Consider the following 14942-nt stretch of genomic DNA (forward strand, 5'->3'; position numbering starts at 1 on the left):
GGACACCAAAGTGGACACTATTTTCAGCAGTTTTCTCTGTTTTCTGCCTCACCTTCAGTCATCTTTGGATTTCTAGTGACATGAGTCTTGAAAAGTATTCTCTGGAAAATTTGGACTAATTTTATTAAAAGAAGTGGCAGTTTCTCTAAAGGTGGCAATATATGAAAATCTACCTCACACTCTGGTTCTTCTCTTATTGAGGAGGGCATGGAGGCTGTTTGAATTAATTCTGGAAGTATTAAAACTTTGTCTAAGTGTGTTTAGCTGTGTGCATGGCTGCAGGTTCACCCTTGCATGGACATGGTCCTGTAAAAAGGCACCAGACTTTTGGGTTAAAGGTAACCTCTGCCTTCAGCATTTCTCATGTAGGCGTAGGCACATGAGAGGGACTCCTGTGACTGATCACACTTTTTTCTTTCTTTCTTTCTTTCTTTTTTCTTTATTTTAATGTCGAAATTTACACAGAAATACAATGTGATGGCTCTGGATATGTGACTGTAATAGTAGCACTGGTCGTGCACAGCCAGCGACACAGCAGCTGGACTGCATCATCCATGCAGCAAGTTATGCCTAAAATTTTGCAAGAACATGTAACATTCAACAGAGCCCAAAAAAGACTCTTAGATTATAATTCAAAGTCTCCTGCCTAACACCACTTTACTCTTTTTTCAGGATCATCTTCTGCCTCATTGTTGGGATTTCATATCAAAAGAAGTCATGTTTGGAAGAAGAATACCCTTCACACAGATAGCCTTCGTCACACTGCTTGGAGTCTGTGGTGGTATTTATATCTACAGACCTTACTTTGAGCACAAACTGAAGAACCCAGGACAGCAAAACCAGGATGTGCCAAAAAAACAAAATGAAACAGACAATGCATCACAGTAATGCTTCACAGACAGACAGGACAGGAGCCAGAAGAACTGCGGTTGCTGGAGTGTCAGAGCTGGAGGGTGAAATAAAGACAAGACCAACAAGGATAAATTCATGCTTCTTCAGGGATATTGTTTGATTGTTGATGTACAAAAATAAAATATTTAATCATTTGACCTCCTGAATTATATGTTATATGTTTCAAAACGACATGTCAAAGTTTCACACATTGTTATACATCTGTTTTCATTTCCAAACCTTTCAAAGGTTTCAAAGTAGTTTTTAGAAAAACTCACGTTTGTCTTATGTCTTTTTGCCTTACACCTTCTCATAGTGCTGTATGTAATTTATTGAATTGAAAATTTTGTCAAATAAATGTTAAGGAAAAATTATCATCTTTCCCTCTGAAGTGTAGTGTATAAGTATAAAGTAGCATACGACGTAAATACTCAAGTAAACTATCTATTTTAGCAAATATACCAGTGGTGGTAGAGGTACTCAGATCATTCAGGAAAAAAAAGCAATGCCACAGTGTAGAAATACTCTGAAAAGTAAAAGTCATGCATTTGAAATTTTATTTACGTAAAAGTAGTATTAAGATAAGTATTAACATCAGGATTATATTTTAAGTAGCAAAATTAACATTAAAATTTCTCACTGTGCTGAATGGCTCATTTCAGAATAATGTGATGAATTATGTTATGGGACTATAATTATTGATGCATTCATGTGTATATCACTTTAATGTTGCAGCAGGTAAAGATGGAGCTAATTTTAATGACTTTGAATTCTGCTGGGTAGTTTCTGAATCTACCCTCAGGGATCAATAAAGCCTTAGCTTACTAAATACATCAATAATTTATTTGTTGATGTGATTTTTATGGAATAAGTAAAGAGTGCAATATTTTCTTTCAAAATCTAAATACTTAAGTAAGTACAATTACCTCAAATGTGTGCCTAAGTACATTAAGTGGTTTACTTTAGTAAATATACTTAGTTACTCTCAACCACTGAAATGTAGCCTACATAGCTACTTTGCTCACTGGCAGCTAGGTGTTAGATAAATGTAGTGGAGTAAAGACCAGAATAAATGCTGTAGAAGATCCTAACTGCCATAATCATAAATAGATAAATAATCTATCATTAAATGGACCGAAAAATCATACAAATAAATATTGGCATTATTTATAAAATGTAACAGAAATTAATATTTCTGTTTTACTTTATTATGATTTTTTTTTTTTTTTTTGTATTTGTGTATGTTTGTATTAATTCACATATTTATTTAATTCCCCTTTTTAATTTTAATTATTTATTATTTATTCAGTCATTAATTAATTTATTAATTAGGTTATTTATTTATTACTGTATCATTTCCCACCAATTTATTTATTTCTGTATTTTCTTTTTAGATGTTGGCAGTTATGTTCTTCCACACAACAGTGTTCTCTTATTCCATTACTTTTATCTAACAGCTCGTTACCATGGAGCAAAGTAACCATGAATCTACATGTCAGTAGTGTTGGTGTTGGCAAATAAGTAGCTACATTTATTTATTTATCCTCCATATATTATTATTTTTTTCAATTGTCGTCCATGGATATGTTGTACTCTTTATTCCTCTACTTGTAACGGCCGGTGTTTCTCCTTCCGTTAAGCTACCGTTAGCTGTGAGTACGGTTACATTAGTTACTCATGTAACGGCCGTTAGCTCCGTGAGGAGGAGCTGTTTCTCAACAGCACGACACCCACGGAAAGTAAAGCTGGTGCTCAGTGTCAGTGAAGCTGCTCTCATGTCAACTCATGGCTTAGAGGCGACGGAGAAATTTAAGTTTTCGCTGATTGATTCACCTTCGGGAAAAACTCTTCAACGGTCACTTTCAACGGCTATTTTCTTAAGACCACGACACAGTGCGTAGCAGCTACGCCCCGGGGCTGGTAAGAAACACTTAAAACGAGTTTCCAGGAAATGTCAGTCGAAGAAATCAGTCTGTAGCATCTGTCAGGAGTTTTTGGAGAGGTTGAAAAGTTTGGTTTAACCTAAATTCACTCTTATCTGCGTTAGCAGCAGACTGACTGACCTCAGCCCGGTTGTCAAATTCATCCTCACACAATCGTTGGCGGTGGGGAACATTTTTTACACCTGCCTTATCCTCTTCTCTGAGTTGTTTGCTTCTTGCACACTTGCTCAACAACTGTTACAGACTAACATCGCTGTTTAAATAAGTAAAAACGTCTTTCTCCGAGCAGGGCTTCAAGTTATTAACATTTACCACAGCGTTTAGGCATGTTTGGACCCATATGTAGGCTGCAATATGTCTGACAGAGGAAGCTGGGAAGTTGGCATCCACGGTTAAGTGTTTTTGGCAGGATCCTAGTCAAGTTAAAAGTGATTAATTCGTGCCTAAGGGGCCGCCTGACCACCGGTGACAACTACATGAGGACCAGCTTTCTGATTGTTACAGTAAGTCAGTTTTATTTGTCAGTGTCGGAGCGTGTGAATGAGTTTTATGAGCCTCCTCACAGTGCCTGCTGCTACTGCTGCTTTAGATAAATCCTCACAAGGTATTTTAATGAGCCGATAGTTACCAGCTTTAGCACCCAGACGTTTTAAAGTAAAAGTGGTGCCTCCATTTAATAATATGATTTTATTGTGAGTTTCACGTCATTGTAGAGTCACACTTGTGCTGCACCCTTTCAAGTTTATGGTATGTGCATATCCGGATTTTCCCAAGGAGCTTGGCCTCTGTGTTGGACAGCAGCCCAGGGTGGGTCTTCCACTTCTCCTAGACAAATGATTAAAGCTGCTTTTTGTTTGCTGGTCTGCATGGGTGGTAGTACTTGCCTGGCAAACACAACTACTAGGTTAACTCCCACTGCAGGAGGAAATGCCAACAGATATTAAGGCAGAGCTCAGAGTTTCTTCACTTGTGCTTTATTTAGAGCTTATCTAAATAAGAAAAACCCCATGGAGTTTAAATCTTAGTCAAGAGAGTCCTACCTGAGTCCTGCCTGAGCAGAAATAACAAGTTACAGATAGAAAACAGAAGACAAATAACAAAACTATTCCACATAATCATGAGTATCATTTCTAATACAATTATATAAAAGATTTTTATTTACCTAAAAACATGGTGTAGCCCGTGCCTCTGCAAAAGAGATTGTCACACTTACTTGTTTTCAGACATTCTTTAGAGCTAGTAATTAAAAATGTGAAAGGATGTAGTTGCCAGTATTTTATCTGTGGTGCTAAAACCAAAATCATATATTTCCCATGTTGAATACCCATAGGTAGAAAGGTAGCACACACACAGATGTTCAGGACATGACCTGACATGGCCAGAGTAAAGTGGTGAAATTGTTTGTCATGTTTGTCATGAAGATCTGTTTGTGTTCTAACTTTTTACCTTTAGGTATTCAGCACTGAAAATTCTTGAAAGCTAAATAAGTTTTTTTATTTTTTTATTTTTTATTTTTTGTTAAGAAAACCAGGATAGGTTTATTCACTTTCTAAGATAGATAGACAGATTTATTAGCCCTTTTGGAAATTCATTGTGCACCATATTAATCATCAGATAAATAAATAATTTAAACAACAGCACCAACAACAAACATCAACAAGACTCAGGGCCAGATTACCACACCAGGGAGGCTCAGGGCAGAAATGCATTGTGGGAACCTTATAATCTCACTTTCTGTGCACTGTGTATGTATTAGTTGGTACCTTACTTATGGTACATTCATTGAGTATACTTTTTTTTTAGTAAAATGCACTATTTAACCACGACATATGCTGAAATAATAAATCGGATAACTTACCACAAAATATTAGGATGATTTAATTAATTAATTGATTAAATTACCAGAAAGTAGTAATTGACAGTTGTTGGTGAGTGTGAAACTTTTGGGCTGCTGGGGGTCTGAGCTGCTGCTGCAGTTGCCTGCAGTTTGACTGGTTGGTATCACAGTCTTGGATGCACTGATCTGATACATGGATTGGTTATCAGCACCAATACTGATCTTAATGAGCAGATATGGTATTGGTTATTTAAGAGCGATCCATGCAAATTAAATTTTTAAGATTTGCTGCTAGAGTTAGATGGTGTGAGATTGTTACTCTGTGTCCAATCAGGGAGCCCATCGGCTAACGTCTGACAACAGTTTAGCCTCTGGGGGCAGCGGCCAGCGTTTCAGGGCTTCTGGGGTAGTGGATCTCAAGATTTCCTTTTCTATGTGCTGGTCATTCTTTACAGTCCAATTAACAACTTGAGACACAAGAATGGAGTTGGAGGTCATTTTCTATGAACATATATCAGTGTATAAAAAAAAAAAAAAATCATTGTTAGATGATTGGGGGTGCAAGAAAATATTGATACACTTCAGTATCGTGATGCTATGTTTTGTGATAATGTATTGATTCTCAAAAAACACTATATTGTGATATTGTGATTCATGGCAGTGGTTTATTTTTGTGTTGTGTTCAAACCCCTGACCAATAGATAGCAGTTTTGTTTTCTATCTTCACTGTTGTGATTGCAAAAAAATGAATCTTTTTAAACTCAGATTTTATGCAAATGATAGTGAATTTTTTATACTATCACAATTTTCCTGAAATTAGATTTTAAAAAATAGCAATACATCACCTTGCTTACAGTATCACAGTAGAGTGCCTAAGTCACACCCCTTCTGATGTGATCCATGGGACCTAAATTCTCAAAAAAAAAAAAAATGAAGGGTAGTCATTTGTAGGAGACAAATTATTTTTTGATTCTGTTTTAACTGTGTCACAAATGACATATATGTTGTTTGTCAATTTAAAATATAGTTTTACAAGTCAAGAGAGTCTCCGTTTGTCATAGGTTTGTCGTAGTTTAGTTTAATTTTGTGTGAAATCACTTGGTGAACTACATCTCTACATCAATATGCGTCACCAACACCAATCTTGCTGCCCCTTGTATTGTTATCTTACCTGAAGTTTTTATCCAGTGACTCCTGGTCCTTTAATCAGCCAGGAAGAGAAAGAACGAGTAAAACCTGCTGTTGTGTGACTACATCCTGTTAAAAAAATGCTCAGACATCATAGCTTCATTGGCTAACATTAGCTTTTGCAGAGAGAAAGTCATGACGTCGCACACAACTTTTGGGTCTGTATCTTTCTAATAATGTTTCTTCACAGACTTATACCTCAACAGTTATACAACACACTGTGACTTCCTTGAATTTATCTTTTAAATTGGGAAACATCAAATGTGTAATTTGTGGTATTTTTAAGTTAGGTCCCGTGGTGGTCTACCCGAGGGTGGCATGACTTGAGCACTCCATATGTTTACTCAGGCACTCTGTATGTTGAACCTCTGTATCATGATTTGTATCATATCACCATGTTCTTGCTAATACACAGCCCACCAGATGACAGTCAGTGGGTTCCAAGATTGCATTTTGGCCAATGCTTTCCGCTTCTTTCGCTCTCCACACAGACTTTTTATCTGCATTCAGTCAAAGCCTCAGCCCCATCCAACATGCCTGGTCAATACTAATCTGACTATAAATAAAAAACATAATGTTTCCAATACCGAAATTTTCTCCCTTGCCCACAGATTCTGCATATTGTTATGCAGATATGTGCTTGTAGAGATTACTTTGTATCAGCTAAGAAAAAAGTTAAATTGATTAACTCCTAGTTTCTAAAAAGACAGTTGATTGAAGTGACATACTACCATTAAAAAGAAAACACAACAATATTAGTTCAACAAATGGCAGTAAAAGAAAATATATATTGTCTGATATACTCAATATGCATATTGATGTACCCTTATTAATGAAGCACAATGACCACACCTTCACACCATCCTGTTATGACATACATCAGGATAATCATCAGTTATATAGCTGGTGGTGTGGTACTAGACAAAAAAAATTTCACCAATACATTGTATTGTAGATAGGCGTCACTCTTCTGTTATTTAACTGCTGGTTGGTTGAGGCCCTACATACTGGAGGGAGTATGATGTGACGTCTTCTTGCCTCTTTTCGTGATTTCCTTGTGTCAGCTTTTATCCACCATTTTAACGTGAACCCATTTGCATTATGTTGTATTTGTAAAGGTCTACGTCCTGTAGAGGAGGCCAGGTAGGGACGTTGTTTTTTCATAGGTAGCATTTTGGATAAGACTTGTTCTTCCTGATTGTTTACTGTACTCACTGTTCTTGTCTAGCACAGCTGAGGATCATCGATAACCTGCCGTCAGAGCTTGGTTCCTTTTCACAGCTGTGATAGGTCTGAGAAGTGTAATATGAATAGGAAATGACCTTCAGTTTTAGTTTTTAGCATAGCTTTGTGTGCTACACATGCTATGCCCAAATATTTGCTTTCTTGTCATTATAACATTTTCTTGTCAACATGAGATGATGGTGTATCTTGTTTTCGATTCAGGCACAATAAGAAGTTGTCTGATTAGCCTGATAGTAGTCTGCGGAAATTTGCTGACACCATCTACATCACCATCTACAAAGCAGTGTGGTTTGTGTCACTTCTGTGACCTGTTTTCTCTCAAACAGAAATCATAAACTGACTCAGGTCTTTCTGTCAGCATTTTCAATACTAATTATGTCATTAACTCGGGTAGAAAAAAATAATAATCCGCACTCATAATAAGGGCTGAAACTAATGATTATTTTTTTTTATTGTCGATTAATCTGTTAATTATTTTCTCAATTAATCAACTATCAGTTGTTTGATCTATAAAGTTTGATCTATAAGTTTCAGGACATGGTGGACAGTTTTCATCTGTGTTTCTCAAAGCCCAAGATGACATCCTCAAATGTCTTGTTTTGTCCACGACCCAAATATATTCAGTTTACTGTCATAGACAAGTGTCAACTATGAAATTTAAAAACTTCATAGTTGACAACTTGATTAATGAACTAATCATTGTAGCTCTAGTCAGAATGAGTTGTGACAGAGTTAAGAAGTAGGCTGTATGACTGCTTTAGTGTTGAAATACATTAAACAATGGTCAGAATAGATAATTTTTTCACAGCAGGACACAGCAAATAACACTAAATAACATGTAAATAGTGATGATGTCTAAATTCCTTTAATCATCTCAGTTGCCATTCATGGGGGCCATTATGTACAATAAGAAGACCCTCTCCCAAATATGATGCAGTCATAATTAATCATTAATTACACCTGTGCTTGTCCTGTTATGACAAGTCAAAATGGTGGATGTTGTGGTCTGATAAACAAATTTTTTGCTAAACAAAATGAAGCAAGCTGATTATCAATTATACTGTATGTTTATATTTATAGCTTTAGCTTTTCTTAACTTTGTTGGAGGATGGTTGCCTTGCCTTGTCATGGGCAATAAATATAAAGATTTGTAAAGCATATTTAAAAACGATTAGCTTACAATGAGCTCTACAGCAAAATAAATCTTATGATGAAGACAGACCAGTAAAGAGTAAATCAAAACATCATCTCAAAAACTGAAGGAATTTAAAACAAAAAACATCTATCTCATTTAAGTTTGTGTGAGTTTCAATATTTATTTAATAGTTGATGGCAACTGATTTAACCTGGGCTTCTTTAAGCAGCCCTGATGGATAGGCCTATGGCTTTTAAGTTATAAATAAAAAAAATATTTATAACTTTGAGCCTACCTGAGTCAAACCAGGCCCCTGAGTAGGAATGTGGACTTCAAAGTTCTGGGGCTCTGTGGTCTCTGCTCACCGTTTATGGCTTGAGACAAAACGTTTCCATCGCTGTGCATTTATCATGGATCTTTGATTTTGCACGAGACCTTACTGTAAGCTGCTTATGGCTCCAGATGAAAGGTTCACTTGGGGTTACAGTGAAAGAATGTAAGACTTGTCTGAATACTTTTCTACGCACTGGTCATATGATACATCTGTGCTTTCTTTTAATTGTTTTGACCAAGATTGTTCAACCGAGTAGATATCATACTGTGCTTCTCTCATTCTCAATGAGTAAGTGTGAGAAAATGCATGCCTCTATACTAAAATCCTTAATTAAAATCAATATCTACTGATGATAGAGAAAAATTACTACTACTTTCTTGCTATAGTGATAGTGAGTAGGCAGAAACTTGAGTGTTGTCTGTTTTGGTCTGTGTCTGTGGCTGAAGGAAGAGAGAGGAATTTAAAATGCTTCCTGTCACTGTGTCAGCATGATGAAACAGATCTTTCGTTACACACATTAGCCCACAGTGTCATGAACCGTACAAACATATGCCTGGAGGTCTTGCATAATACTGGAAAAGTGTAAAAAATGCTCACTCAAGCATTAGGTTAAAACTATAAGCCTAATGGAGGTGGACGTGTCCCTGTTCCATTTGTTACTTTAAAGATGTGTGAAAAATATGTAAAATTGTGTACATTAATAGTTGACAAGCAAAGCCCACATTCTGCCACCAACACATTTTCACCTGTGCCATAGATTATAGATAAACCAAAACTGATTTAAACATAAAATCATGTGCAACACTTGCTGCATTTTGTAATTTAATAGGGTGCACTGAAGAAAAGGTAAAACTGACTGTGCAAATAAGATAAGTGCATTTGTTGGGGATTATTTTCAGCAGTGGAGGATGAATACACAGTATTGTACTAGTACTGTAGTAGTAGTACTGACAGTTGGTGTGCCAGTGAGCAGGGTTGGGCACTGTCTCCAGTTGCAACAGTGTCTTGTTATTATCTGTCCCACATGCCAAAAAAGAAAACTGGGCAACAACTCCATGGCAGGAGGACACACTACCTCAAATACAGAAGTCTTTTAAATCACTGTGTTACGATGGTAAAGGGCTCAGTGGTCATTGACTGTCAGCCATCGCGATGGACGTTTTTGGAGATTTGTTGGCAAGTCAAACAAATATATAGTATTGCCAGAATTGTCTTTATAAATATTCAGAGTTCCATGCTTTTGAAGGGTTTCCCAATGATTGAGTGGTTGGATGAGATGTAGACTGTGGTTGGGTTCAGGACCAGATTGCGTGTTACCATGGACATCTGTCACTGCTTTGCAATTTCACTGTCTTCCCAAATACCACTTCATTTTGAGATCAGTTCCTTTGGCAAATAGTGTGATTGTTAGTTGTCTAAGTTGTTTTGTTTGTGTGTTTCAGAAATTAAGCACTCACTATGTCTGATGGGGAATACGATTACCTCATCAAATTCCTAGCCCTTGGTGATTCTGGCGTGGGAAAAACAAGCTTCCTCTACCAGTACACAGATGGCAAGTTTAACTCCAAGTTCATCACTACAGTTGGAATAGACTTCAGAGAAAGAAGAGTGGTAAGTTCAATCGATTTGAATAAAACTTTTCAGCTGGCATTGGAATAGTTGGGATTTTCCTTCATTCAATTGATTTTATGCTCTGGACTTCAGATGTAACATTTCCTCGTGTCCATGTTTGCTTCAAGCAGTTATGTCTGCCTAATTAGCTACTTAAATGCATTCCTACACCATTAAGTAACTCTCTTGAAACAAAAGATTACTGACGAATGTTGCAACAGAAGTCAGAGTTATGACTAATGTTGGTGAATAGCAGCAGCACCCTCCTTAAGAATAAACACTTCATACCATTGGCAAACAGCTGAGCAGCGTTCATATTTACTCAATATTCACTCTTTAATGCTGCTGACCTCCAGCTCCAAGAGTATGTAGCCTGATGGCTCCATAAAAAGGTTTTATCATAGACATTATCTTAGACTCTTGTCCATCATTTCCCATCATTATCTTTTTACAAGTGAATAATACATAAGGAAAATCTCTAAATAAATGTTTCCAGAGTTGTGATTTGAAAATGTAAATCAACATTAATCAACATGGTTAAAGCACAAATACTAAGGGTTTGTTCTTAAACAACTAGAGCTGAGCTTCCTATCTTTAAAAACTATGAAGTGTAAAAATGAAACACCAGACATTTTTTTCCCCTGAAAATTATGTCAAATTTATGTGAGATGGATACACCACTAATACTCAGGCTGCTTGTCTAGTGGTCCCAGGTGTACAGCTGTAAGCAACAGCATGCACCTGGAACTATTGATTTTTTATTTTTATTTTTTTTTTATGAAAATTAGTCTCACCAACAGTTCAAAACCTAAAAAGTTAACTATTGTTTCTCGCCACCAAAGCTCAGAGCTGAGCACAGTCACTCAGTTGTAGCTGAAAGACTCTACTTAGAAAGTATTGAAAGTTGATCAATCAATTTTTAGCGACAATTACGGCCCTTAAAAAGCATTAAAAAGTCACTGGTCCCACCAACTGCTGCTTGCTAATGTTATGCGACAGCAGCTGCTTCATCATCTACTGCTGGCCTCCGATTGATCATGAGGGCCTCATACATACTGATATTATTAATATATTCTAATACACCTTGCAGTGGCTTAGTCACTCAATCCATTCTCTTGTGCTTCGTGCCCCACCTATCTGAATTATGTTGCATTGATACAGTGGTCCATGGAGTTATCACAAATAAGACTATGCATATTACAACCAGTGGTGTAAAGGTATGTTAAAGCGTGATGCTAATGAAACAGGTTGAACATTGAAGTGCTGATGATGTCTTAGTATTTATGGAAAGGGCCTTAAAGGGTATTAAATTTCACTTCAGGCACATTCCCTTCCTGCACATACCCTGTACTAGTTAAGTGTTTAGCGCTACTAAGTAGTTTGAGACCTGACCTTAGGTTTGATGAATGTTGTTTGGCTGTCTGTGAGGAAGGAAACCAATTTGGATAATTTATTTAATCAATTAACAGGACTAGCTGGATGGATGTTGCCAAGTGTCCACACTGTTCTACACTAAACCACACTCCACTTTACAAAACTCCCTTTCAAGCCATCAGTAATAATAAACCCACAAACAACAGATCTGGATTAAGATTAAATGTTTTTATTTATTTTATAGCTGTTTACATCATGTACAAAGTCATTAAAATTTAGTGCAGAGAACGTCCAATTAGTTTAACCTCAACGTTCTCTGTTTCACTCAGATTTACAAATCAACGGGTCCAGATGGATCCTCAGGTAAAGGACAGAAGATCCACATGCAGCTGTGGGACACTGCAGGACAGGAGAGGTACATGAAATATTTCTACCAGTGCTTTCTCACCTGTTCCTATTAATCATATTTCTCACAAAGTGTTTTTATTTCCTGAATTGTGTCAGGTTTCGGAGTTTGACAACTGCGTTCTTCAGAGATGCAATGGGTTTCCTCCTCCTGTTTGACCTCACAAATGAACAAAGTTTCCTCAATGTCAGAAACTGGATGAGTATGTCCTGTGATATCTCACTAAATGTGCACACTTCAGTATAACACATTAAATGTTGTGTTATTACACATGTAATCTTCCAGTTATGAATAAGTCTTTATCTGCTAATTTTAATCTGGTCTGAGCTACTGCTGCTATTGTGCTCAAATTTCTTTTTGTGAGGTGAATGTAATTCATTAAAGATAGCCTTAAATATTTTTCAAAATTAAAGATATTACACATTAATATAGGACTAAATACATAATAAATCGCTGAATGCATCTTTCAGGTCAGTTACAGATTCATGCATATTGCGAAAGTCCAGATGTCATCCTGTGTGGCAACAAATGTGACCTGTCAGATCAGAGAGCTGTGAGTGAAGAAGAGGCACGTGAGCTGGCAGAGAAGTACGGGTATGTCCCAGTTCTGATCCATCTGTACATGAACCTCTCCCGTAAGTGTTTGTCAAGAAGGCAGTGGCTGCATTGTTTGCCAAAGTCTGTGCAGGAGAATGTCAGACTAAATTGGTCCTCCTGGAAAAGCAAATATTTGTGCATATGTGTAAAATATCCTGCTAGACACACCTTTACTAAAAAGACAGATATTGTAGTGGAAATGCACTGTATCAGATGTTTTAAAGGCCTTTAGGAGAAGAATTAGCCAAAGGTCTTTGGTGTTTTTATGGAAACTCCAGCTCCTCAAACATACTTTTTCCTACTAAACTATGTTAAAGGGATAATTTAGGTTATTTAATGTGGGGTTGTGTGGGGCACTTATTGAGTCAGTGTATTAGTTACATTAGATGTTAGTCAGTATTCCCCCAGTTTGGAGAAGCAAAGAAGAGATCCACCACAGAAGCTACGCAATGACGTGTTATGAATAGAGTCAGCAAAAAAAGGTATTTTCACCACTTAAAAAATCAGTTTAAGTGTAGAGTATATTTACAGTATTTTCACCACCTTACTTTGCCGTCAGACAGCCTTTTCTCACAGGATATCACAGTTACATTAGACAAATATCACTCTTTCCAAACCAGCAACTCCCGTATTCTGAGACATAAAATGACTGATTTATTTGTGCTGGTACTCCTCTCTGCTTCTCCAAACTGGAGGCGTGTCGAGCACCATCCACTGTAGGTAATACAGTGACTAGGATAAGTATTTCATACACCCACACTTATAAGAATTGTAAAAATAATAAGAACAGTTTCTTTAAAAGTAGTTTTCCCCCTCTAAACAAGGTTAAGGTATGTGTTACACTGTAAATGGTAGCAGCAGTCTGTGGTTCCGTGTTCATAGTCAATATTTTCCTCCATGCAGTATCCCATACTTTGAGACAAGTGCTGCAAACGGGCAGAATGTCAACCAGGCTGTGCAAGTCCTGCTGGATCTTATCATGAAGAGGATGGAACGATGTGTTGACAAGTCCTGGATCCCTGATGGGACCGTCCGAGCTAATGGACCCACCAACCCAGACATCTCAGAGAGCTCTGAACGGAGCAAATGCGCGTGTTGAAATGATGAGGAGCCATTTTGGTTATATATCTATGTCCTTTGCAAAGACATCCAAGTTTAACAGTTTGAGTAGATAGTTTCTGTTTGGTGAAACTTGACCCTATTTGTGTCCATAGCCCCACGAACCACTGAATTACTGATATACTTTCATTGACATGCTTTATTATTTGTCAGTACAGTGCCTTTTGAATATGGGCATTTCATTTCAATTCATATAATTTGTATTTTGAGTAATTGATTCATATTGGAGTATGGGATATTTATTTGCTATGATGTACAGCTGAAATGTCCAACTTCAGTCATCAGGACGATATGCTTATCATATTTTCAGGTATAAACTTTGTGCTCCATGTCGCAGCAAGGTGAGCTGCCCAGCCAGATGTGCTATAAATATAATGTTACTATTTGCAATGTTAGCGTAGATTCACACTGCAAGAATGGACTTCTATTTCTCTTTCTAAGATCAGATAAATGACTGTCATACCTGCAACCACAGTTTGTCAGCAAAGAGAAATTTGCCATGGATGTGTTTTTAGGAAACTTTAGGTAATCAGTTATGTGCTACTGATGCTCTACTGAATGTCCTGCTGCAACCTCATCAGTTCCACTGTTTTAAAATCATCCAACATTAGTTAGGTGAACAATTAACACTTTTTTTCTTTTTTCTTTCCTTCCAAAACATGTATTATGGACAACAGTGTGACTAAGTCATCTACACTTAATTATGTACAGTGACAGGGTAGACCAGAAATTACAAACACTGATGCTCAGTAGTTTGAGAGGAAAAATAATGTCAAAAAAAGCAAAAGTAAAAATGAGCCATAACAATAAATAAATAAATGAATATATAAATAAAATATAATTCTCTGAATATATTTTTAGAAAGAAATGTTCAGAATCTTACTGTAGCTGTGCTTTTTTTGACTGTTTGGACAAAATGTGTTACTAGATTAACCCTTTAAACTAAAATATCAGTTTGGCGACCTCTAGTGTAGATGGAGCAGTTCACTAAATCATATTTTGATTCAGTTCTTCAGGTTGAAAAAACTGACCTAATAAATTCGTAGGGATGATTCAGACAGCTACATAAATGGCTTTTGCTTCCTTCCAATTAAATACATACACGATGTAGTATGATCCCTAATAATAATAGTTAAATAACTCTCCCCTCTGCAGCATCAATTGTGAACAAAGCTGTAAGTAACACCAGCTGCAGTAAGGCTATAGCCTGTTGTTGTAAAATCACTGTTCACTTGTAATGAAGCCCACTGTTTTCAATTATA

General features: G+C 36.8%; 2 protein-coding genes across 2 annotated transcripts; both read left to right on the forward strand.

Moving 5' to 3' along the window:
- The first annotated feature begins 513 nt into the window (after positions 1-513).
- Positions 514-1049, forward strand: pigbos1 (PIGB opposite strand 1). Its single transcript, XM_084724342.1, has one exon. The coding sequence runs from the start codon at positions 718-720 to the stop codon at positions 886-888; it is 171 nt and encodes a 56-aa protein (XP_084580468.1). The 5' UTR covers positions 514-717; the 3' UTR covers positions 889-1049.
- Positions 1050-2595: 1546 nt separating this feature from the next.
- Positions 2596-14199, forward strand: rab27a (RAB27A, member RAS oncogene family). The gene is made up of 6 exons (XM_084724356.1): positions 2596-2811; positions 10016-10184; positions 11888-11973; positions 12063-12166; positions 12435-12558; positions 13465-14199. Exons 2-6 carry the CDS (start codon positions 10032-10034, stop codon positions 13658-13660), a joined length of 663 nt encoding a protein of 220 aa, XP_084580482.1. The 5' UTR covers positions 2596-2811; positions 10016-10031; the 3' UTR covers positions 13661-14199.
- The last annotated feature ends 743 nt before the right edge of the window (positions 14200-14942 follow it).

This window comes from Lutjanus erythropterus, chromosome 1 (genome assembly GCF_056507025.1).
Source record: "Lutjanus erythropterus isolate fLutEry1 chromosome 1, fLutEry1.hap2, whole genome shotgun sequence".
In the NCBI taxonomy this organism is placed as follows: Eukaryota; Metazoa; Chordata; class Actinopteri; order Lutjaniformes; family Lutjanidae; genus Lutjanus; species Lutjanus erythropterus.